We start from the raw sequence: 24,716 nt of genomic DNA, 5'->3' as shown, positions 1-24,716 counted from the left end.
AAGAATTCTCACAACTCAGTAACATTCTCCCCACCCAGTCTCATTCCCACCCACATAACACTTGGCATGGAGGCAGTTTTAAAACCTAAGAACACAATTTATTTAATTTTGCACAGAATCTCTCAACTTGACATAACACAACCAACACTATGTCCCACACTGCCAAAAAGCCCATCACCAAAAGAAAACCTCCCCAGGAGAGAGACACCAACAGTGTTCCACACAGCTACTTGCTGGTAGGCGGGGGCTCATGTGAAGGAACCATCACCCTGGTCTGGGGGAGGGTCCACTTTTCTAGACTTAAGACCTTCAGGCCACAGAGCAGCCACAGTGGCACATGGCTTTCTGGTGCCGGCCTTTATCCCCACCTGGCCCTGTCGTGGCCTCCTTTGCCATGGCTTCCCGGACCCTTTGGATCTCCTGGATGAGTAGGGAAAAGGCCTCTACCACACCCTGGCGTGTCTTGGCTGAGGTCTCTACGAAAGGGGCCCCCCAGCTTTTTGCGAGGGCTGCAGCAGCGGCACGAGCATCTCCAGTAGTGGTCACAAGGTCACATTTGTTGCCCACAAGGACAAGGGGCTGGGTGTGGTGTGGGCCCCAGGTGGCCCGCATCTGCTGCAGCTGGGCTAGAGATGAGGGGTCATCGAGGGCGAAGACACCCAGCACACCATCGCCAATCGCCACACACTGGTCACGCAGGGCCTGATGAGTGGCCTGCCCCGCTGTGTCCAGCACGTTCAGAATGCAGCCTCCGTGGTCTAGGGCCATCTCCTTCCAGTAGGAATCCTGGATGGTGGGGTCGTGGTCTTCCACAAAGCACTGGTTGTTCAGCTGGATGGTCAGTGCACTCTTTCCCACACCACTTGCGCCCACCACCACTGCCTTGTACTCAGGCAGCTTCTTGCCTACACCCTTGGAGGGTGACCCCCAAGCCCTGTGGCTCTGCTCCCGGGATCTAGGGCTCCAGGTGCCCAGGCCCAAATCAAACATGTCAGGCTTTGTTGGCTGTGCCATGGCTCCAAGCGGGCAGCTCAGGGAAGAGATGTGGACAGCAGGCCCTGCAGATGGGAAGAGAAGAAAGACAATAGGGGGGGTAGGGGGTTGGGTGATTAGGTGAGACCATTTAGGGACAGGGGGACAGCCAGGTGTCATTGAATCAACATTTATTAAGTGCCTAGTGTGTACCAATCACCTAATATAGTATATACATTATTCATGTTGTCTATTCTCTCTTATTCCCCTTTACAACATAAACTCTGTGAAGGCAGGGTTTTTTAAAACACCTTGATTAACTTATATACCGTAAAGTTAACCTAAAGTGTATAATTGTTTTTTAAATTCATTCACGGAGTTGTGTGACCATCACCGTAATCTAATTTTAGAACATTTCCAGTCACCTGGAAAAGATAGCCCCTGCCCAGTAGCAGTTCCTCTCCATTCTGGAGGGACGGCAGGAATTTCATCAGTTTCGATTTCAGATCATGTCCCTGTTGGACCCCAGCCCAGCACACTGCCAGACACAGTTTGTGGTGAGCAACATTCCTGCCCCCAGGAGTTTATGTTCTAAAAGAAGGAAACACCAAGAGGGAGGGAATATATGAATACCTATGGCTCATCCATGTTGATGTATTGAAGAAACCAACACAATATAGTAATTATCCTTCAATTAAAAATAAATTTTAAAAAGATGATAACAATAAACCAAAGAATTAAGCTAATTATGAAGTCTGTTAATTATAATCCTTGGAATTCAGTCTTTATTACTTATTCAACATATAGGTATTGAGAACCTACTGTGTGGCAAGGACAAAGAGGTGGGGGAAAAAAGAGATTAATAAACCCTGGCCCTCCTGAATGTGACTTTCTAGTCAGGAAAACAGACAACAAAGATAAATCAGTAAGAATGCTTCAATAATAGGTGATAAGCAGGGAGAAGGTGCTTAGTTAATGTTAGGCATTTCTATTATAATTTAATTTTCATTCACTAATTCGGGGACCTTCCTGCATGCCAGGCATTGTGATGGGTGTGGAGATGGGAGGTAGGGTTGGGGGCAGGAGGTGTGGGGGTGGTGAAGTGGCTGAGAACAAAATAAAGTCCCAGCCCTTGGGAGGATTCTGGAAGTGAAAAAGAGACAATAAACAAGATAAGCAAGTAAATTACCATGCAGTTAGACGACACAGCAGGTGCTCAATTAGCGTCCACTATTAATAGAATGTCACCATTAACCCTTTCAATACACATCCCCATCATGGTTTGGTGTGTGGCCTCAGGATATGCATCATAATGGTTGAGGCCCCAAGTCTCCCCAGAAGCCCCAGGGCAGTGGCAGCTAGGCGGGATGGAGGAATTCTGTGGCATTTGGGATCCCAGCGTCAGAGTTGGGGTAGGGGGGAAGGTCCCAGGAGGAGATCCAGCTGTGGGGCCTCAGCCCTGAGAGGATCCCTGAAAAGAGCTGTGGAATGTGCTCTCCCACCAGGAAGGGGGACCTGATAGAAGACGGAGCTCTGGTGGTCCCCCCACCCCGATTGGGGGCAGAAACAGAGAGATCAGATCATGAGGATGGGCTGAGGAGAGGGGGCCAGCCAGGAGCCAGGGCAGCAATGCAGGCCGTAGGGGACCTGTATGAGAGCAGAGCGGGATTTGGGATGTTCCGAAGGCCTGCCTGACAGGGTTTTTGCTGAGGGTTTGGAGGCAGGGGACGGGGTGCAGGCGGCAGGGGACGGGGTGCAGGCGGCCGGAGAGGTGGCCGCTGTCACCTGAGACAGGGCCGGGTGCGAGGGGCCTTCGCTCTGGGCGGGGGTCACCGGGGCTGAGGCTGCCATGCAATGAGGAACTGGAACAGCGAGGCTTGGGAGTGAGTGGCGATGACTGACCCGAGGTCACACAGACCATTGCAGGGTGGCGGGGGAATGGGGAAGCAACGGTGCCAACTGCCAGTGTAAGGTGGTCGGGGACCCCTCCCCCAGGCATGAACCGCTGTCGTCTCCCTGACCCAAGGAGGGAGGGGCATGTCCACCCAACGACAGTCCCCTCCATCTCCTTCCAAGGTGGCCCAGGCTCCGCACCACCTCAGTCAGGCATCCCCTGACTAAAGCCCAGGAGGCTGGCCCGGTGTGGGGCTGGGAGGGGGGGCACACCCGGTTTCACCCCAAAGCCGCGCTCGGCCTGCACCTTCCCGCCCAACTCCCGACTCCCCGCTCCCCGCTTGGGGCCTACGCCCTCACCCAAGTCCATACTCACGGCCTCACAAAGGCGGCTGCAGGTTGCTGGTCTCTGAGGAGAGGAGGCAAACAGGGGAAACTGCCCTCACACCTGACCTCGGCCACACCCCCACAGCCTTAAGTAGAAGGACCGCCCAGATCGGTGTGGGGGCGGGGCGCAGGGGGAGGCCTGGCGCCCCAGCTCACCTCAGTTCCAGGAAGGCCGGTGGCGACCCCAACCGCCGCTCTGACAGAGGAGATGCTCCCTCAGGTCCCAGTGACGGGATGGGGAAGGGGAAGATGGGAGTGCACATGCGCATCAGGCTGCCCTCAGGCCCCTCTGCTGGCGCACCCCTGTCAGCGCTCCTAGGTGAGTGCGCCCTGAGGTATTCTTGAGGTGTGCTGTAAGCGCTGACTACCCTGTGTACCTCGTGCATCCTGCTGTACCTCTTTACCTTGCCCCCACCTGGGACGTGATTTTGTGTGTTTAGTGTATGGGGCGGTTGTCACATTTTTGACCTGAGTGTCCCGTCTTTGCGAAATGTTTTGTGAGGGCCTCTCTGAGGCCTGGGAGCTTGCGCTGCCTCAAGCAGGCGTTTTGGTAGCATGGGAGAGAGTTGCATCCGGTCCTGAAGGGAGGAGAAAGTTGCAAAGCAGGTGTTATTCTGTAAAGGTCTAAAGAACCTGATTTGAGATAGATATGTGCCAAGCTACATTTCCCAGACTCCCTTGCAGCTATGGCTGTCATGTGACACAATTCTGACCAATGAAGTGTAAGCAGGAGTTGTGGAGGTGGGGCAACCAGAATGCTCCTTTAAAGGGGATGACTGAGCTGACCAGCAGCCCCTTTCCCTATTATCTTTTCTTGATTGGGTGAGGCTCTGATACTCATTCTGGGAGCACGAGGGTGGCCATGAAAACAAGTCCAGGAAACATCAGCCTGGACTCCTTTGAGTAGCCAAAGCAATTCTCATTATGTAGGGGAAATAACGCCCCCGCCCCCAATTATCCTCCAATTCCCCACCCTTGGTCAGTAGTAGATACTCCTTCCCCCAAGAAAGATACCCATGACCACCACATCTAAGCATGGTAAACCTGGACATTGTTCCCCCCTCCCCACCCCCACAACCAAGACAAAAAGACATATGGGAAGGCTGAGGCCTAATAAGGACACTTCATGATCATTTTTCTCACCTTCCCAGCCCAGGGTGTAGCTGGGACTGGCTGTGAGCCTTCTATTTCTAAGGCAGGTGCTCCTTGTCTCACAGAGTTCACCATTTAATCTCTTATGGAGCCAGTTAAGCTGCTTGCTCTATTGTCAGTTAATTTTGGGGGGGCACTGGTTGAACAGGGGGTTGACCTGATAGAGACCCATAAAGACCCACACCTTCACTCCTTCATCACTCATCAGTTCTGTTGGCCAGAAGGGTGGGCTTCTTTACCCACTCAAGGTTAAAAGCTTTCTCCAGGTGGTGGTAACAGTTTGTACTTTATTGCATATGCAACCCTGCCATACTTCAGTTGATTCTTCTGCCCTCCAAAGTAGGTTTATATCAGGCCCCTTTGGGGTCACTGAGCTGTGCTCCCCTTTCCTTTTGGGGCAGAGTAGATAGAGTCCCTTGAGCAGGCAGTGGGCAGGGAGAGATATACAATCGATGACCACAGTCTTCATATAAGTACGTACACTTAAATCAGCACCCTGGGGGAGTTGGAAAGGGTCTTCAGGATGGGATGAACTAAAGCTGGTCTATCTTGGGACTCTGAAGGTAAAGGAGCACATCCTGGGATTTAGTCTGAATGGGGTATGTCTTCCCCAAACTTGTTCTGGTGGGCGATGTTCTTCACTGCTAGGAGATCCTGAGGAGGAGGCAAGAGAGGGGAGGTAAAGTGAGCACCCCTCTACCTCAGCTAGGAGGCTGCCCCAACTCCAGCCCTCAACCACACTGTCTCTTGGCCTATCACACATGCAGAAGGGTTTCCATTTGTCCCTTACCCAATCACAAAAGGTGTGTGTGTAGGGGAGGGAGTGAGTGAGTATGCACACATTAGAGGGTCTGCCCAGGGCCCACCTTGTGGTGGACATAGGCCTGACAGTGGTAACACCAGGCAGACAGGTCGGCATAGCTGAGTACTAGTGGGTGTCCTGAACCTTCATGGTGCTGGAGCATATGAGCGTTGATGTAACGACCGCAGTAGACCTGAGGTTGGGGAACGAGTGTTGGGTGGAGATTAGACCCATATAGGGTTTGCTCCTGGGTCAACCTCCACCCCACACTCTTCTTCAGCAGCATACCTGATAGCAAGACAGACACACCCAGTTCTCCTGGAGTGTTCCACAGTCCTGACAAGGTTGGGTCACATTCAGCCCTGTCTCAGGTATGGGGCATACTGCCGCCAAATGAGGACACCAAAGCAGTGGTCTCACGGCATAAAACATGACCTGGGGTGGGTAAAACTGAGTAAGCTAGGGACTCTATCTCCCCATTATATGTTCTTATAGCACATACTCCTCGGTTGAGGCACAAATGGGTGTGAGAAGGAAGCCACCGTTCTAGCCTCTCCCTGAGCTCACCTCGTCAGTGTCAGCATGATCTCCAAAGACCTGCACTGGCACTGACTCATTTGTGTCCTGACCTCCAGCTGCCTCTCCTAGTAGTCCTTCCTCTTCTGAGGGCTCCTGTACACATGGAGAGGAAAGATTTATCTAGGAGGCCTGATCCTCATCCCTTTTTCCCCTTACCTGGGTGTGGTGGGCCTTACCTGAGTCGTGCTATCTAGGTCCAGTATTCTGAGGTTTGCCATCAGCTTACTAGGGGATGTCTGGGCTGTGGCTCCTTGCACGGGTAAGGCAGGAGGAATCCTGTTGTTGATGCATGAGGCTGGAGGGTTTTGGATCAGTTCAGCTCCCCCTGTGGCCCCCTCTGAGATGGTCTGGTCCAGTGCAGCTCCTTGTGTGGCTGTGTCTGAGGACTGGCCCTGAGTAAGTTCTACTGGAGCTGTCGCTGACTCAGTCTGATCTGGAGTGGACTCTTTCACAGATGCTTCTGAGGCGGCCTGTCCCATGCCTGCCTCCAGGATGTTCCCTTCCACTGTGGTCGTCACATTGGCTAACCCAGGACTGGCTGGTTGGGATGGCTTCTTGGTGATCAACTTAGAACTGGAGAGTTCCTCTTTGTTTTTGCGCTCTGGAACCATGGGAGGGAGATCCTTGAATGTGGGTGCTATCCTTTCTCTCGCCTCTGATCCCTGCCCTCCCCTGAGCCCCCATTGCCCCCAGTGCCCTGTGCCCACTCACTCATGACCCGCAAACTGCGCCAGTATCTTCGATGGACTTGGATGGTTTTAGTGATAGAAGCCTGGGCTCCAGATAGTGGGGGCCGCAGCCGGGTGAGCAGGGGCAGTGGATCCCCAAGAAGGGAGCGAGTGCAGGCAGCCATGGACTCTGAGATGGACGTCAGGTTATAACCACCCTTTGTTAAGGAAAAGAGGAGGGAAAGGTATGATGGGGTAGTCCTCAGGGAATTCAGGAGACACAATGTCTTGCCTCCCAATCTCCCCTTGGGGCCCTGAAAGTCTGGAGGGTGGGTACTGGGAACAAGTAAGTAGGACCCACATGTGTCAGATGAGCAGTACCTACTGTGTGAGACGGTTGTGAGGGTGATAAACTTGTGATGTAATGTGCAAGATAATATTAACCACAACAACAACAGCACTGATGGCAACAATAGTAAGAACTAATGTTCATCAAGTGCTTGCTATGTGCTAGACCCTACGTTTTTTTGGCCAAGCCTTGCAGCATGTGGGATCTTAGTTCCCTAACCAGGGATTGAACCCCTTCCCTGCAGTGGAAGCACAGAGTCTTAACCGCTGGACCACCAGGGAAGTCCTAGACCCTATTCTAAGCACTGAATCCTCACAGCCACATAGACCGAACTGGTACAGGAACCTGCCTCCACAGTAATGGGAACCCCTTGCCCCACCCACCCAGAAGCCCCTGCCCTGCCCTGGTATAGGAACAACTGATCTTTTTCTCTACATGAACCTCTGTCCTGATCTGGTAAGGGATACCCTGTTTCTCACACTCTATAGGAACCCCAGTCTCTGCTCTTTTTCCAGATAAAGAAACTTTGGCTCCTAGTGATTAGATGACTTGTCTGAGATCCTAACAGATGGTAAGAAGTAGCATTGAGGTTGAAACCCGGGCTACCTGAGGAAAGAGTCCACCACTCTGCCCTGCCACAAGCAGGCCTGGGCACATGGTGGGACATCTTGCTAGTCAATTAATCTTTCTGTGACTTTTTGTCCTCATCTGTAAAGGAGCAATAATAACAGCACAGAAGGTTGCTGAGAGGGTAAAACTAACATATGAACAATGCATAACAATAAGCTACAGCTCTTGTACAAGGCTTATGATGTTCCAGGCACCCCTCCACGATTAGCCAGCCACACCTTACAGACGAGGATACTGAGGTACAAGGGGCAGGGGCACTGAGTAATTTACAAAAGGTCAGTGAACTTCCTTTGTCCTGGGATTTTGTTGGATGCAGCTCAAGCAGAGGTAAAAAGCACCAGGCTTTGGTGCCAGGCTGCTTGGGTCCAAGCCTGGCTCTGCCATTATTAAATGTGTGATCTCTGGCTAGTCACCTCAGCTCTCTGTGTTTCGGCTTCCCTGATCTTGAGAGAGGAAAATGATAAGGTCAGCAGACCTTACCTCACAAGACTGCTTTAAGTAAACACATTAGTTACGCATGTTAAGTGCTGAGAGAAGTGTCCTGCACATAGTGAGTACTCAATTAAAGCTGCTCATGCTGGTGTTATTAATGCCCAGTGTATGCTCACAACCCCAGGTGGGGACACCCAAGTCTTCCCGACCATCCTCCGACCATGGGAACAGGGACTGAGAGAGTTACCTCTAGGATTAGGATGATATGGCCATTGGCCAAGCCCATCAGCTGGTGGGTGAGGTGGGCATAGCCCTCAGGCGACACCTGGCAGCCGCCCAGAGGATCCCCCCGAGCAGCGTCGAAGCCAGCTGAGACCAGCACGAGTTCTGGGTTAAACTGAGGCAGAGAGAGAAGAAACACACTGAGCGTGAAGGAGGGGGCATGGGGACTTAGTAGCTCAGGGAGACCCAGAGACATGGAGACAAGGACAAATGAAAACAGGGTGATGCAAGTCAGAGGGATGGAGACATGGGACCCGGAGCCCAGGAGACACAAGCCCAGAGCCCTGAAAATAGGGAGGGCAGGACATGGAGACATAAGAGAGACTTGGAGACATGGATACATCAGACACAGATTTTGAGACACAAGATACAGAGAGATGCAGATGTGAGAAATGGATGGATGGGAACATGAAGCAGAATTGTAAGCTGTGGAGACTCATGTCAAGAGACAGTGACATGAAACAGAGAGATTATGTTCTCACATACACCCCCAAGGCTGAGACCAAGAGGCAAACGCTCCCCTCCCTGGATCAAACATGGGACACATGTGCACAACACAGGGTTTATACACAGTGCTAAAAAGAGGTACACACATGCTTCCATCATAGAAGATGACAACAAAAGTACCACACACAGAAGATGGTCACATACAGCCACACACAATCAAACAGTCTCATACAGACTGGACTATTCATGGTATTAGTCACACATACACACACATACATAATTTCTCAGAGGGAACAGTAATCCTCAGCTACTCCTGCACCAACACAATTATACACGTCACCACCAAAGGCAAAATAGTCATACATGCTGTTGCACCCACAGGAGATGGACACTTGCACACAGTCACACACATACTATTTCAGAGTTACACAAACATAGATGGTAGTCACAGCCACTGTGCACAGACATACATACACATCTGAACATGCATGTCTGCACAGAGGTCACAAAAATGGCACTCACATTCATCAACCCTCAGAGTAAGTCATGCATACATGATTTGCCACAGACATTCATGGTTTACACATGGAGAAGAGAGTTACCTACAGCCACTCAGTGTCAGGCAAATATATATTAATATATAGACCATAGCAGACACTTGGAGAGATGACTGTCAGAGAGAGAGCAATGTGCAGTGATGCACAATATCATAGCCATCACACAGAGCAATGGTAGTGACAAATAGCTACCCGTAGAGTCTCACACATACTCAAACCCCTCAACACCATGCAGTTCCATAGAGATGGCAGTCACATGGGGCCACCATCACACACAGACCAGCACTAGTGATGGTGTACACATGGGACATGTTCACAACCAGGCACACTTCCAGGCAAGATTACTCTCACACACCCAGAAGTCCTCACAGTTACACACAGAGGGCAGTCACAGACAGATACTGCACAGACATACCCAAAAGCCATCACACAGTCACATCCCTTCACCCAAAGCCATCACTACTGTCACCCACAGGCCCTCTCACAGGATCAGTCACCTGTAAGTTGGACACACGCACACTCACTACCACATACAGAGTCTCATCACGTGCACCCCGAATCATACCTCGTAAGCAACAGGAAGCACCAGACGGTGCCAGGCAGCCAGGTAGTCAGCATCACCCATGCGGGGTCCATTCCAGGCCACATTGACAGTGAATCCTGTGCCTGTAGCTTTACCTATCCGGGTACAGGCACCCTCGTTCCCCATGGGAAAGAAGGTACCATGATCATAGCGGTGCAGGGAAATGTACAGCACACTGTGGGGACAGGGTAGGAAGGGGCGGGGGGACACAGCTGGTTAGCAAGGTGCCCCTGAGGCATGGCCTGCCCATCTCCCTGACCACACTCCAGCCCCTGCCCCAGCCCCTCACCTGGGGTCCTCCTCAAATATGTGCTGAGTTCCATTACCATGATGGATGTCCCAGTCCACGATCAGGATCCTGAGGAGGGGACAGCACCTTAGTTACCTGGCAACACTGGTTCCCTGGGGGAGGGCAGGGGCTATACCCCTGGAGTCTGTGTGCCGGGACATTTACTGCGGGTGGCAGGACCCTGAGTCCCTGGGGAAAGCACTGGCTGGCAGGCTGGTGGGTCCTATCAGAGTCCTAAGGGCTTCACTGTGGGCCAGAGCAAGTGCTCAGGGCCAGATCCTGGGCCCCATGTGGATAAGTGCCATGGGCCTTTTGAAGTAAGCACCAGAGACTGGCCTCTTGGGTTCTGTTAGGATAGTTATCAAGGGCCAGAAATTCTGGGGCAGGGGACCCTGGATTCTGTTTGATAAGCACCTGCATGCCACAATCTGGGGATCCCATTTGGGTCAGGCCCCAAAAGCTAAATCCTCCTTGGTCCTTTTCTCGAAGTGCTGGGCAACTGGACCCTGGAGTGGTTCTGGGTAACTTTGGGGGCTGCATTACAGGGCCTGCTGAGTAAGCACTGGGCAATGGGGGCAGGGAGACTTACCGCAGAGCATGCCCACTGATGGCCTGGGCATGGCGAGCAGCCACAGCCACAGAATTAAAAAAACAGAAACCACAAGCTGCATCCGGCTCTGCATGGTGGCCAGGAGGTCGCACTACAGCAACACCATTTAAAACCTGGGGGAGGGGCAGGAAGCAAAGATTAGACCACCCACCCTCACTGCTTTCCCTCCCCTTTTCTCTCTTCTTCCCTGTCTCTAGTCCCCCTACTGCTCCACCAGCTGCTAAGGCCTCCTCCCCACCGCCCTGTAGGCCCCATCCCCCTGGGTGCACTTCCCTGTGAGTAAGGCCTCTGGCGAGCTGGGGCTGTAGTCCCCTTCCACTGCGGACTGCTCCCCAAGTCCCCTTTCCTCAGGCCTGGCCCAACTCTCAGAGCCGCCTCTTTCCTGCCCCCCCCCCTTGCCCCCAGGACTTCCTTGCCAAGAGCCCAAGGTCCCCTCCCCAAAGCGCAGGCACCTCTCCTGCCAGTACTGCCTCCACCAGGCGACAGGCGGCGCCTGCAGCCAGCTGTGCGCAGGCAAAAGTGCTGGAGCAGATGTAGATGGAGTCATAGTTGGCACCCTCGCGGCGCAGCTCCCGGGTCTTCATCTTCTCCGTGGCCCGTAGACGTTCCAAGTGCTCAGCACTGGAGGTACAGAGGGGGCACTTGAGAAGACAGCCAGGTACTTCTGTTCCCTCCACATCCCTCCCCACCCCATGTCTTGTAACAGCTCCATGTATCAGAGAGGCAAGCCCAGGCTCCACCCTCTGAGGCCCATCCTACCCTGGCCATGTGGGTCTGACCTGTGGCAGGTGAGCAGCTCAGCATCTGTAGCGGGCCTTGCGGGTAGGGAGTGGCAGCGCTTGGCAAGGCCCAGTTCATCCAGGTGATGCATGATAAAGTGGATCCGCTGGGGCATCTCAGGGTGGTAGCTAGGAGTGAGGCAACAGAGGCAGGGCTTACTACTGAAAGTGGGGGTCCTTCCCCACCTCCCACTTAGCCTGGCTCTCTGACTGCTTACTTATCCCACAAGTTGTGGTGGTCCATCATCTGCTGGTCATAGACCAACCCCGTGCGAGCCTGCAGCACTGGCCATATCGGAACGGAGAGCTCAGGGGACTGTGGCAGTCTCTCTTCCTCCTTCTCTTCCACATCATCCTTCTCCACAGTGTCCTTTTCTTCCAGGCTCTCAACTGTAAGGGGAGGCCACATTCACCCTACTCCCTTACGCCACCCCCAACCTAGATCCCTGTAATACTCTGGAACGAGGTTTACCCAAACCTAAAAAGGGGTGGGAGGCCTGAAATCAGGGCCCAGTGAGAGACGGCCTGACTCCCCCCTCCCCCCAGCAAGGTGGCTTCCGGAAGGTCAGAGTGGGGTCTGAAGAGAAACTTCTCCCACAGCTCATTCCTTACCCAACCCCTGACCCCAACACACTCCCTGCCACCTACCTGATCTCACAAGGCTCTCCCAGAAGGGTTCCAGGGCTTCCAGAGTACAGGAGAGTGATGCCTGGGCACTGGTCAAGTGAGGGTGAAATGTGACCAGCAGGCTCCTGAATGAGCAGTGAGGGGCCTGCTTCTCCCCTCTTCCACCTGTGCTTACCTTGGGCAGGGGGCACCAGGAGACTCTAACACAGGACAAGGGTCACCCAGAAGGGTGTGGAGGGTGGCGCTGACACCTTCAGCCAGAGAGTGGAGATTATAGCCACCCTGGGAGAGGGAGAGCAGGAAAGAGCCAGATTTTACCAGAGAAGAGTATGAATGACACTGGGGTGGTACTGGCTGCATGTCAAGGCATTTGAAGGGTGATTTCATTTGCTGAGCAAATAGTCTGAGGTGGTTACCACTATTATGATGCACCTCTGACATAAGGGAAGCAGAGGCATAGGGAGGTTGAGGGACTTAGGTGAGGTTGTCCAGCTAGTAAGTGGAAATGCTGGTACAGGAACTTCTGCCAGATTTTAATGTTGTTCTTCTGTCTTCCAGGATCCATGGGCTGAAGTGGAAGTGAGGTACTCACCTCCAGTGAGAGGATCAGCTTGCCTTCTGCCAGACCCATGAGCAGATGGGTGAGCTGGGCGAACCCTGCTGGAGTGGCGGCCATCTCACCCTGGGTGAGGACACGGAGGGTCAGCCTGGCTCCACAGGGCCTCCTTCTGCCCTCCCGCCATCCCTGAGTACCTGCCTTACCTTGGGGTCCCCTTGGAGGGCATCAAATCCAGCAGCTACCAGGACCAGCTGGGGCTGGAACTGAAGGAGGGAGGAATCACATGAGGCCACCTGCTATCATGGTCCATCCCTCAACATCACCTCTGCCCCAGCACACCCCAGAGCCCCAGGACCTCAAATGCGACTGGCAGGAGGACGTGAAGGAAAGCGGCGATGTAGTCAGCATCTTGCATCCCCACCTGCAGACAGGGAGGTATGATGGGGACATGCTGCCATCTGCTCTGAAGGGCAGGAGTGGGTCTCACTTTGGGGGGGTGAAGGGTGGGCAGACACTGACCTGGTTCCAAGGCACATTGATGGTGTATCCCTGGCCTTGGCCTAAACCTGTGGTGGACCAATTAGAGGCCTTAAGATGGGGCCAGAACCGACCCTGCTCATAGCGGTGGATGGAGAAATAGAGGACACTGGAGGCAGAGAAAAAAAAAGAGGTGGGGGGTTCAGTCAGTATTCCCCAGAAACCTCCAACCCACAGCTACCACAGTTGACTTAACCACTCATTCATTCTCTCATTAATTTCCCCATGAATTTTTAAATTCATATATTCATTCTTCCATTCAGTTGCCAAATTATTCATCCTCCCATCCATTAATTCTTCCATTTATTTACCCATTACCTCACTCACTCATTCATTTGGTCTCTTACTGTAATTCCTCCCACAGCAAACACTGCTGCCCCTTTCAGTGCCCATACAGTTCTACCTCTGAGACCCCAAGAGCTATTAGGTCTATTCCACCCCCAAGGGCTCCTGACCCCATGGGGGACTCCAGATCATGCCTGCTTACCCACCTGCCTCTGTTACCATGGTAGTGACCACAGAACACTGTGACAATGGAGGCCCATAGGGGCATGTGGCTCTTAGTTAGTGGGCGCCAGGTAAGGCTGAAAAGAATGCCAGGCAAGGCTAGGGAGCTTAGTATTTTCACTGAAGGAAGTGGGGAGACTCAGGAGCTATGTGGGGCTGTAGTGGGGCTGGCTGGGGTTCCATGAGGCCAGTGAGGGGGCAATTCCTTCTCTCCAATACCTTACAGGCCACATCTATCACCTCTGTTTTCTAGAGAAACTGAGCACTCAGAGCAGTGAGGAAGACTGACACAGAACAGATACTGAAGTCACAATGGTATATGTTCTGATAGTAAGCCCAGTAGGAGGGCTTGATTCTGACTGAGGCGATCAAAATGAATATCTCTCATCCATCCTTCTATCCATTTGTTCATTCACTTCCTGCCTTGTTCCAAAAATGATTTAAGGCAGCATTTTTTTTTCTATTTTAGGAAAAGGCAAGAAATAGTGGTAAGCAATGAATCTAGGCAAACTTAACAGTCACATTTTAATAAATGTTGATATTGTAGTTGTGAAATTAAATGCAAACTGGTATAAAAGAATTTCTGAAATCGAAGAAAACTATCTTGGAATTGGGGGATGAAGTCCATGTGAAAACTCTGGTCTTGAGCAGATGAGGGGGTGATTGTTTCACTTTTGACTCTGATAGATAAATATATAGTAGAACATAAAGATTATGATCAGGGAAAGAAAGGAATAAAGAAAAGATATGAAGAAAGTCCAAGTTTATAAAACAAACAGAAGGAGATAAAATAAGTTCAGCTGGGAATTCCCTAATGGTCCAGTGGTTAGGACTCTGTGCTTTCATTGCCAAGGGTCTGGGTTCCATCCCTGGTCAGGGAACTAAGATCCCACAAGCTGATGCATGGCTAAAAATAAGTAAATAAATAAGTTCAATCAACTTCCAGTAAAAGAATGGTAGATTAATAGCACAGGTTTACCTCCTCACTCCCCTACAATCCTTTCAAAAGATAGTAAAGATATTTTAAACAAGAATCAACGGAAGAAAACAGTGGGAGAAAGGATGTCAGACAATTAGAGACTTCAACAAATCCCTGGAAAGTTGTCTGAGGGTCCAGGGCCCCAGTGAGCCCTCTCCCATACTGAACATGTTGGGAGGATACCCAAGACAGTTTGAAGTTTCCCTTCTGGAGAAGTCAAGCACAGATGTAGGTCAATGCACTCAAAATCATTTCTGTCACTGAATGACAAACTCACTAAATTTATTTTTTCCTTTTAACTACTAAGTTTTAGTTTATTAAAGGAATTCTTGTTAATTTTCTCAGGCATTATAATAAGATTTCCTTAATATGATTCGTCATTCTCTGTAATAAATGCCTTGGAGGCAACAGCTGTATTCTTCTGTGGATATATGACTGACTATATGTATAGGTATGAAGAACTATGAATATATTCAGTACATTCTTCCTTATGAATAAGAATGTATAAGCGAAAAATAAATCTATCCGTGACCTTCAATCATCCAGCTTCCTTATCTCTCAACTCCATCAGGAGGATAGTTCTTAAAACATTTTTATGAAGACAAAGAAAATAAGTAAACTAAAGCTTAGTAGAGCATAGACACAGAGAGCAAGAAAGTGTCCTTGGAGATTAAAAGAATTCATAAACACAATTCAACAGAAGGACTGTTGAATTAGAAAGTAAAGTTGAGTAAATCTCCCAGGACACAGAGCAAAAGGAAAAAGAGACAGAAGATATGAGATAAAAAATAAGAGATACAGAGGATCAACCCAGGAAGTCTAACATCTGACTAACAAGAGAGACCAGAGAGGACACAGTAGAAGAAATCATCAACAATCTAACAGAAAACTTCTGAGGATTTAAGAAAGGTGTGAATATTCTGATGTAAAATGTCTACCACTGGTAAGTAGAATCACTGGCGAAGTGAAAATTTAGGGCACCAGGAAGAACCTAAAACCATCCAGAAAGGAAAATATATTGGAAAGGAATGAAATCAGACTGATATCTGAACATGTGCCAGCAGCACTGAATGGTGGAAAATAAACAAAGCAATGTCTGGAGAACCACCACTAGATTAGATAAAGTGCTATAGGAGCACAAGAGCCCTTTTACAAGGGAGAAAGTACAATTTATGCAGTCAATTCAATAAAAGCCCAGATAAAACATCCTACAGATATGCTCAGAGAAGTATAAAATTATTTACCAGACTTCACTGTAGAATTGTTCGTAATAGCAAAGACTGGGAAACATTATAAATGTCCTAAGATTAAATGACCAAAGTTACAGCCATACCATGGAACATGGTAGAGCCTTACAAAGAATTGAGATGCTTTTCAGAGGTTCTAACGGAAAGGTGCCCACACCATACTGTTAAAAGCAAGTTGCTGAAGAAAATGTAGTAGTTAGTGGTAGTATGTTAATAATAGTAGTGATAATGATGAATATTTGTACATCTACAGGAAAGATTCAGTTACTTTTGAGGTGATGGGAATTATAGTAGAGTCACTGCTTTAGACATTTTGATATTATTTACTTTCTTTTTGGCTGTGCCATACAGCTTATGGGATCTCAGTTCCCTGACCAGGGACTGAACCCCAGCTGTGGCAGTGAAAGCCCAGAATCCTAACCACTAGGTGACCAGGGAACTAACTCCCTTCAATTTTTTAACAAATAACTGGAAAATAAAGTAATATTTTGAGGTTCACTTCAGCTCCTGGGTAACTTGGTGAATGAGCTCTCCGAGATTTGTGGGCTCAAATCTTGTCTCTTCAACTTCTCTGTATGACCTCTTAACCTGTAAGCCTCAGTTCCCTGATCTGTAAAATGGGGACCCCAATAGCCCCTGCCTCAGAGTGAAATTCTGAGAGAGACAGCAGACACGCGGAGGGCAGCACTGAGCCTGTTCCCAGGACAGGTCCAACCAACAAATATGAATGCCTTCCCTTCCCTCTGGGGCCCCTTCTGGCTGCCTGTAAAGGTAGTGGGTGTTTGGGAGTCTAGCATTTGGGGTAGTACTCTAGTATCGCGGCATACCTAGGATCTTGGTCAAAGGCGAACTGTATTCCCTGACCATGGTGCACATCCCAATCCACAATAAGGACCCTGTGAGTGGGAGAGAAGGGGGGCCACTATGTAAGAAGATCAAGGAACACTGGGAAGAAGTGCCCAGACCAGGACACCCCACCTCATATCACCCTCATTACACCCGCCCTGCTGCTTGCTGCTGACCTCTGAATATCATGCTTCTGTTGAGCGTAACGGGCAGCCACGGCCACGTGGTTGAACATGCAATATCCATCCATGAGACTGTGCTGGGCGTGGTGTCCAGGAGGCCTGGGCAGGGCAGGGAAGGCCACAAATTGCTGGTGGTGGGGTTCTCCTCGGCAGAGATGGACTCTTCCTGCTCTCTACTCCTGGACCACCAACTCCCTCAGTGCTGATGCCTGCACAGCTGCCAGGAACTGAGTACTTGGAGCCCTCAGACCCTCACCCCTAGTCTACTCTTCTCTCTTTGAAGGAAATTTGAAAATGCTTATTAAAATGATCAATGCATACACCCTCATACCCAGTCCTGTTCCTGGGGACTTAGTCCACAACCTATATAACAAAAAGGGTGAAATAACATGTTTATAATTGGATGATATTTGCTGCAGCATTTTTTGGAAATAGCAATTGATTGGAGAGAACTAAAATGCCCAGTGGTAGGGGCTGGTTAACTTACTGCATGTTTGTATAATGGTGTTCTACATAGGTCTAGCCTATACACCGTTAAAGAGAAAAGCTTTCCAAGATATAAAAGTGAAAAACGCATGGTACAGGGAATGTGTTGAATGCTACCATAATTTGTGGCTAATAAAGGGGAGGGGGGCTTCCCTCGTAGCTCAGTAGGTAAAGAATCTGCCTGCAATGCAGGAGACTGGGTTTAATTCCTGGATCGGGAAGATCCCCTGGAGAAGGGAATGACAACCCACTCTAGTATTCTTGCCTAGAGAATCCCATGGACAGAGGAGTCTGGCGGGCTACAGGGCATGGGGTCGTAAGAGTTGGGCACAACCGAGCAACTAAAACCAAAGGGGAGGGAGGAAAAAAGCTACATCTTCTGCATTTCATCACTTCTGGGGTGCCAAGGATGATAAGATGGACTGTGATTTTTTTCACATGCCAACAACAAAGCAGGAAATGATGCCAAAGGAATTCTGAGGCATTACCGTTTCTAAGATGCATCTGAATTTCAAGATGTTACAAATATGAAATAATATACATCTTAGAATCAACAAAATATGGCATTTATCCCACAAATAGGCACAGACTGTTTCCAGGAGGACACATGAGTCATTGGTTACAGTGATTACCTCCAGGAGAGGAAGCAGGGGTCTAGAGATGGGGTGAGGGGTAGGGAGGACTTTCACTTGTACCTGACTGCCAACTTTTTTAACATTTGATTTTGAACCATGTAAATATACTATCCATATCACTACCTTTCACATTTGAGAAAGGAATTTTTTTTAAAATGTAAAAAGCCAAATGCCAGTGGACCCTACCTGATGATGGCCATGCCATTCCGGATCTCAGCCTCCAGGACTGCATCCACCAGCCTGAGGACAGAGCCTGAGGCCAGGCAGGCACAGGTGTATGAGTTCTGGAGAAGACAGTGGGGAGTCAGAGAGGGGAATGAGGGAGAGAGGGATGAGAGTGGCCATGTCCACTCAGCTACTCCCTCCAGAGTGGTATGGATGTGGGAATGGGGAATCCCAGGATGGCCACCACCCTCTGCCCTCACAGTTCCCATCCATACCGGATGCAGATAAACTGAGTCATAGGTATCTGCTAGGACGTGGAGCTCCTCCTCGTTCATGTACTGGGTCGTTTCCATCAGATCAATATATTCTAGGCTGGGTACGTAGATGGAGGATGGGATGCAGGGGTCCGCCTCCCTCCCTGGCCCTGAACCGGGGCCCCATACCCTCCCCAACTGAGTCCTCCATGCATCAAACCCCTGGACAAATCAGGCCTCCTCACCTGTCAACGTGGGGGATAGCTGGGGTAGAGGATACCTTCCGTGCTCCTTCCCCAGTCTGCCTCATTTCTAGTAATATCCTTTGTCTTCTGCTCTGGCCATAGCAGATCCTACCTCCAGGTCTTTGGCCAGACTGTCCCAGCTGTCTGGACCTTCCTCTCCTCAGCCTTCTTCATTGGACTCATTCTTTTTCTCTTTTCAGCTCTGATACTCCCTCTGACAAGCTAACTTTCCTTGAGACATACCACAACAGGCCTCTTATTCTGGGTTCCTTCAGCCCCGCTGGGGGAACCCTCTGATCATTCCATCCATATATCCATTGTCTGTTTATACATCAGATTATAGTAAGAAAAAGAGCTCACCAGGGACTGATGATATGCCAGGCACCATTCTAAGTACATATCACATCCTCCTTATGTTTACGAGCTCTCAGGTTACAGGCATGACACTGAGATTCAGAGAGGCTCAGTGACTTGCCCAAGTGACATTCCTTCTCAAAGCATTGGCCCAGGGGCAGCCTCCTCCCCATCCCCTACAAGGCTCCTAAACCTTCACCTGTGAACCAACATCAGCTCCTCCTTTTCAGCGAATCGGGCCTGGTGAGACAAGAGAGAGACAAAGGGCTAAGGCTCTGCTCTGGCTGTGCCTGGGTCTCTCCCTCAGCCACTGCCTTCTGCTCAGGATGTTGGCTGGGGGACTCACCTGAAAGGACACGCAGCGGTCCAGGAGGCCCTCCTGGATCAGTTGCTCCTTGATGGCATGGAGCCGCTCTGGGCGTTCCGGGAAGCTGGGTTAACAGAGATACAGATATATGACACTGGTGAGCACCACATCTGCCCCATCTGCCCTTCCATGGCTGCTGATGCGTGAAACTTGGGAGTCACCTCCGGCACCTGGTGGCTCTGTTCTCACAACATATTCAGAGCCTGACCCTCTCCTATCACCTCCACTGCTGCTACCACAACCTCTGGCCTGGGTTATTGAACTCAGCTGGCCTCCTGGCTTCTGCCTTTGCTCCCCCAGCAGTCCTTTCTCTGCACAGCAGCCTGCTGCTGCTAAGTCACTTCAGTCATGTCCGACTCTGTGCGACCCCATAGACGGCAGCCCACCAGGCTCTTCCGTCCCTGGGATTCTCCAGGCAAGAACACTGGAGTGGGTTGCCATTTCCTTCTTCAATGCATGAAAGTGAAAACTGAAAGTGAAGTCGCTCAGTCGTATCTGACTCCCAGTGACCCCATGGACTGCAGCCTACCAGGCTCCCCCGTTCATAGGATTTTCCAGGTGAGAGTACTGGAGTGGGGTGCCATTGCCTTCTCTGGCACAGCAGCCTAGACATTGGTTAAAACTCAAATCAGGTCACGTCCTTCCTCTACTCAAAACCTTCTCCTGGCTCCCATTTCATTCAGGGTAAAAGCCAAAGTCCTCCCCATGCCCCAGAAGTCCTGTGACCACCTGCTTCCATCACCTCTCTGACCCCCATCTCCTACTGCTTGCTTCTACACTGGGCTCCTCCCTATTCCTTAATCAAACCAAGTGCGTTTCCACTTGCTTTCCTTCCTGCCCAGGACAACCTTCTCCCAGATGTCTCTCTAGTTCACTCCCTGACCTCCTTCAGATCTCCGCTCAGATAGTGAGGCCTTACCTGATCATCATATTTAAAACTGAAGAGTCCCCGCCACTGCACTTTCTGCTACTCTTCCTCCTGCTTTAGCATTTCTCCATAGCACTTCTCCTTCTAACACACTTTATCCCTTGTTTTTTGTTTGTTTACTGTTTCTCCCTCCCTGGTGGCTCAGACGGTAAAGCATCTGCCTACAATGCGAGAGACCCGAGTTCAATCCCTGGGTAGGGAAGATCTCCTGGAGAAGGAAATGGCAACCCACTCCAGTATTCTTGCCTGGAAAATCCCATGAACAGAGAAGCCTGGTAGGCTACAGTCCATGGGGTCGCAAAGAGTCGGTCACGACTGAGTGACTTCACTTTCTCCTCTACAATGTAATCTCCACAAAGGCAGGAGTTTTGTTTGTTTTGTCTACTGCCTGTCCCTAGTGCCTCAGGAGATAGATATGTATTCGGTAATGAAGCCTTTTGCCATCTTTGTCTTCCACTGGAAGAGGGGCAATAGAAATTAAACTGGTAAACACTTAAGCGTGTTGTTTTTAGTCGCTAAGTCATGTCCGACTCTGCGACTCCATAGACTGTAGCCCACCAGGCTCCTCTGTCCATGGGATTTCCCAGGCAAGAATACTGGAGTGGGTTGCCATTTCATTCTCCGCATAAGAATAATAATGGACAAAACAATGACATATCTCAGGTGTGGGGAAAGGGGAGTGGCCAGGCCAGACCTCTCCAAGGGTTTCCTTGAGATCTGAATGTTAACTGGGAGAGGAGGCTGAGATGAGAGAATGCCAGGCATGTTGGAAGAACAGCAAGGGGATCAGTGTGCATGAAGTGAAGCAAAGCAAATGAGGGGTAGGACTGGCTGACGAGGTCATGGAGGCGATATGGAACCAGGTCACATGGAACGCTGAAGGCCAGGATGAAGAATTTAAACTTTACCTTCAGGGAAACAGTCTGTCCTTGAAGGACTTTAAGAGAGAGAACATCATTGTATGTATTCTTTTAGGCTGTTGTATGGAGAACAGGCAGTAGGAGTAAGGGTGGAAGCAAGGAGGCCTCTGCAAATCTAGGTGAGTCATAATGGTGGTGGCAGTGGAGGCAGCAAGGAGAGGTCAGATTCTGAATACATTTCAAACAGAGCCAGAAGAATTTGCTGATGGATTGCAACATGTGACTGAATGGGAAGTGTTATTCTTCCATTTCAGCACAAAGGTCCCTTCTTCAAGGAAGCCTCCTGAGAACCCTGGTTACTAGTCTAAGATCCTCTAGTAAACACTATTGAAAGCCCTGGTCTTAGGTCCTCCTTCATTAAACACCTCACGTTGCTAATGGCTATTTAGCGACCTGTTCTTCTACTTACCTGTCAGCTCCCTGTCTGTCTTGTCTGACTCATTTGTATCATTTCTGGCACACAGTAGGCACTCATTAAATGTTCGTTGGCTAAATGAAAAGAATCCATTCGAGCCTGATCCCCATCTCCCTAAATCATTTGCTTCCAGTCTCTAGTCTAGAGTAAGAAAGGGTTCATTCTTGCTAATGGGCTCTAAGTGCATATATTTGTATGGTTTGGGTATGGCCTGGAGAAGCCAGCCTCACCTGTCATCCCAGAGGCAGTGGAATTCATTTAGCTGTTCATCGAACACCAAGCCAGTGCCAGACAGTGTCCTGGACTCCAGGTTCAGATTCTGCGAGGAAAAAAATGGGAGACACTGATGGATTGAGGGCCTGAATCAGAAGGAACATTCCACACTGTCCAGGATGGAGAACCTTAGGGTTTTGATTGTCCCAGGAGCCTCTCACCAGCCCTTGTAGCCCCATGATTAGGTCTTGCTCGGCTGTTTGGCTAAGCTTCTTCATTCTGCCTTTCTTCTTTACCTCCGCTAGACTGGGGCTGGAGCGGAGTATGGCACTCTTTTTAACACCTCGCTTCTGCCAAACAGAGAGAAGGGTCAGAGTCCAATGCACAGCCCGCTGCTCCCCCTCCCCCTCATCGCCGGTTGGGGGGCCTCACCGAGGTGATGCTGGAGTCGTGGGTGGGAGAGTGGGGATTGTGCCTACTCCTTCGCTCCTTGGGTGTGGTGGAATCCTGACCGGTGGAGGTCATGGCTGGGGAGACTTCACCCCTGACGCGGTCCTGGGGGGTGGGGTGGAGGTGACGGTGAAGGGGCCCGAACGCCCTGAAGACCCCACATACCAGCCCCTTCCAGACCCCGCCCCCTAGGGTAGTCTCCTTCCCTTATGCTGGCTCTTGCCCACCGCCTTTTAAACTCCGCCTCTCAAGGCGCTCTCCCTCCAACCGGGTGTCCATCCTACCAGGTCCCGCCCATTCCACTAGGCTCCATCCCTTTAATACTATTATTTCTCCTTTCAAAGTCTTGCCCTTTAACAGAGCAGTTAACCCCCAAGCTCAATCCGTTCTCACCGCCCCTTCCGCTCTATCAACCCTTTCATTCCTCAAAGCCTCGCGCAGACCCCACCCCTTCGCAAACGTGCCCCTTCCAGCCAATCTCCCAAGATAATCAGCCACCCTTTCACTCAGCCAGACCCAGCCCCGGCCCCGGCCCCGACTCCACCCTTAACGATCCACTTAACTCCACCCCTTATCGGGCCAGCCCAGCACCTTCCACTTGGCTAGATCCTGACCCTAACGTTTCGACAAGCCCGGCTCCTCAGGGGACTGCCTCTTTCCCTCCAACAGGCCCCACCCCCTACCCAAGTCCAACCCCTAGCGCTTCACCAAGCCCCTTCAGCCAGTTCGAGCCGCCTTCGGCTGGCCCCTCCTCCTTCTCACCCCGCCATTGGCACGGACCAATCCCTTCCGCGCCACTCACCGGGTGCAGCCCCTTTCTCAAACTCCGCCCTTGTCTGGAGCCTCCAAATTCCTGACGACCGCAGGTGCGTGATCCCCCCTTTTACATTGGGCCGAGTCTCTCTATAGACCGCCCCGATTCCGCCCACACAGGGGACCGTGCCGCGCCGCCGCGCCCGTAGTGCGGGCCACACCTCCCGTGGATTCTCTAACGGCTACTCCTCTTCTCTGCGCGCGACGCTGGCCGTACTGCGCCTGCGTGAGGCGCGTGCCGGAGGCGCGACCAAGCGCCCGGGCTCAAGCCCGACCCTCTCCCAACCACCACAGCTGTCGTCCTATCGGCCATGGCCGCCGTCCCTTATTCCCTGTCCATTTACCTTAGGGCCCCTCCAGACCCGCGCCACCTTACCGTGCGATGACTCAAGAGTGGAAGCAAGCAAACAAGGGCGTTAGGAAGGGGCCCTTTCTCACCTCCCCGTGGCTTCCCGCGCGACGCGCCGTAATGACGTAGCCCAGGCGGGCTGGTGGTTGTGCCTGGAGAGCGTTGGAACCTGGACAAGGCTGGTGGCGGCCAAAATGGGAGTGGTGATGATGATAAATGTGGGGATTTTCTGAGTTCATGTTCACTAAGGTAGTACACAAGAAACATTCACCAAATGTTAGATATTAATATTCTGCCACGAAAATGGTGGAGCGGAATGAGTCTTGGTAGGGGCAAATAATGGTGATAATAGCAAGTATTGTGTGACAGGCATTGTCGTAAGACAAAATACTATGAGGTAGTTCCTTGAGGCTGCTTTGCAGATGAGGAAACTAAGGTTACGTGACTTAAGCATGTGACCTTGGGCAAGTTCCTGAACATCTCTGTGCTTCAGTTTCCTCATCTGGAAAATTGTGATAATGATAATGCCCAGAGACAGAATGGACCTCAGGAGGGGAGTTTTTATTTGGGCGGTGGCCCTCCACAGGGTCACTTCTGCTCCCATGCTGTAATACAAAGTGTGTGCCTAGCAGGTAGGGGAAGTTGCCCCTGTGCACCCCATCCCCAGCTACCTCACATCACGTGTCTAAATGTCAGCCCCACAGTAAGCCGGTTTGTCCTAATCTCCCTGTCTCATTCTTCACCATTTCCTACTGGGCTGTAGGCTGGGGTGGGAGAGATAAGCGGTCTGGGGTTCAACATCACTTACTAACAAACAGATTGACAGCCCCATTGCCCAGTAGCTGGGTCCTCTGACCTTGCAAACCCCGGTTCAAGCCTTCTTGTCCCTTACAGTCTTTTCCTACCTGACCATGTCTTTTGTCCCAGTGGAAGAGGGTTACAGCTTTAAGACCTTTAAACCTCTGCATAGACCAAAGAAAGCATGAAGACAGTGATACACCCTGAGGAACATTTTGAGACTGTTATGCAGGGTAAAAGAGTAGGGAGTCTTGTAAAGGCCAAGGCCTATATTTTTCTGAATAGTAAAAAGAGAGATTTCTCTAGAGCTGACGTTGGCAAACTTTCTCTATAAAGGGCCTGATAACAAATATTTTAGGCTTTGCAGGTCACATATGGCCACTGTGGCATTGTCTTCCTTCCTGTTCTCCTTCCCTCTCTTCCTTCCTT

At 50.7% G+C, this 24,716-nt stretch overlaps 2 protein-coding genes across 15 annotated transcripts; both read right to left on the bottom strand.

The window, feature by feature from the left end:
- Positions 1 to 72: 72 nt before the first annotated feature.
- Positions 73 to 4,577, bottom strand: ERAS (ES cell expressed Ras). Of its 4 annotated transcripts, none has more exons than XM_061410017.1 (2): positions 3,242 to 4,577; positions 73 to 1,058 (listed from the first exon to the last, which is right to left on the bottom strand). In XM_061410017.1, the coding sequence occupies exon 2, from the start codon at positions 1,012 to 1,014 to the stop codon at positions 310 to 312; it is 705 nt and encodes a 234-aa protein (XP_061266001.1). In that variant the 5' UTR covers positions 1,015 to 1,058; positions 3,242 to 4,577; the 3' UTR covers positions 73 to 309. The 4 variants fall into 4 exon arrangements, with proteins under 4 accessions (XP_061266001.1, XP_061266002.1, XP_061265999.1 ...); XM_061410018.1 differs by having other exon boundaries at positions 4,396 to 4,577; XM_061410015.1 differs by lacking the exon at positions 3,242 to 4,577 and adding an exon at positions 2,758 to 3,235.
- A 94-nt stretch (positions 4,578 to 4,671) lies between these two features.
- Positions 4,672 to 23,858, bottom strand: HDAC6 (histone deacetylase 6). Of its 11 annotated transcripts, none has more exons than XM_061410001.1 (29): positions 23,517 to 23,849; positions 22,310 to 22,432; positions 22,099 to 22,227; positions 21,895 to 21,983; positions 19,381 to 19,465; positions 19,234 to 19,274; positions 18,457 to 18,553; positions 18,203 to 18,300; positions 16,890 to 16,994; positions 16,695 to 16,763; positions 13,117 to 13,243; positions 12,953 to 13,018; positions 12,801 to 12,860; positions 12,631 to 12,720; positions 12,214 to 12,320; positions 12,060 to 12,127; positions 11,630 to 11,801; positions 11,412 to 11,540; positions 11,085 to 11,253; positions 10,612 to 10,745; positions 10,023 to 10,091; positions 9,716 to 9,908; positions 8,112 to 8,261; positions 6,497 to 6,671; positions 5,962 to 6,386; positions 5,774 to 5,878; positions 5,495 to 5,641; positions 5,271 to 5,399; positions 4,672 to 5,058 (listed from the first exon to the last, which is right to left on the bottom strand). In XM_061410001.1, the coding sequence occupies exons 1-29, from the start codon at positions 23,754 to 23,756 to the stop codon at positions 4,990 to 4,992; spliced, it is 3,660 nt and encodes a 1,219-aa protein (XP_061265985.1). In that variant the 5' UTR covers positions 23,757 to 23,849; the 3' UTR covers positions 4,672 to 4,989. The 11 variants fall into 11 exon arrangements, with proteins under 11 accessions (XP_061265985.1, XP_061265987.1, XP_061265989.1 ...); XM_061410003.1 differs by having other exon boundaries at positions 23,579 to 23,831; XM_061410005.1 differs by lacking the exon at positions 23,517 to 23,849 and adding an exon at positions 23,130 to 23,405.
- Between the last annotated feature and the right edge of the window lie 858 nt (positions 23,859 to 24,716).

The sequence above is a fragment of the Bos javanicus genome, chromosome X (assembly GCF_032452875.1).
Source record: "Bos javanicus breed banteng chromosome X, ARS-OSU_banteng_1.0, whole genome shotgun sequence".
NCBI classification, from domain to species: domain Eukaryota; kingdom Metazoa; phylum Chordata; class Mammalia; order Artiodactyla; family Bovidae; genus Bos; species Bos javanicus.
Note: the sequence above shows the minus strand (reverse complement) of the source record. Positions and strands in the feature narration are given on the sequence as shown.

What these genes read in the sequence shown, in the direction of transcription:
- ERAS (XM_061410015.1), bottom strand. Translation starts at nt 3,037, where the DNA reads ATGGAGGGGACTGTCGTTGGGTGGACATGCCCCTCCCTCCTTGGGTCA. An exon ending in CGCACCCGGCCCTGTCTCAG is followed by an intron (nt 1,059 to 2,757) that starts GTGACAGCGGCC and finishes TCCCATCTGCAG; the next exon opens with GGCCTGCTGTCCACATCTCT.
- HDAC6 (XM_061410001.1), bottom strand. Translation starts at nt 23,756, where the DNA reads ATGTTTCTTGTGTACTACCTTAGTGAACATGAACTCAGAAAATCCCCA. An exon ending in TCATGGGGCTACAAGGGCTG is followed by an intron (nt 21,984 to 22,098) that starts GTGAGAGGCTCC and finishes TTTTCCTCGCAG; the next exon opens with AATCTGAACCTGGAGTCCAG. An exon ending in GCGCAGTTTGCGGGTCATGA is followed by an intron (nt 6,387 to 6,496) that starts GTGAGTGGGCAC and finishes CCATGGTTCCAG; the next exon opens with AGCGCAAAAACAAAGAGGAA.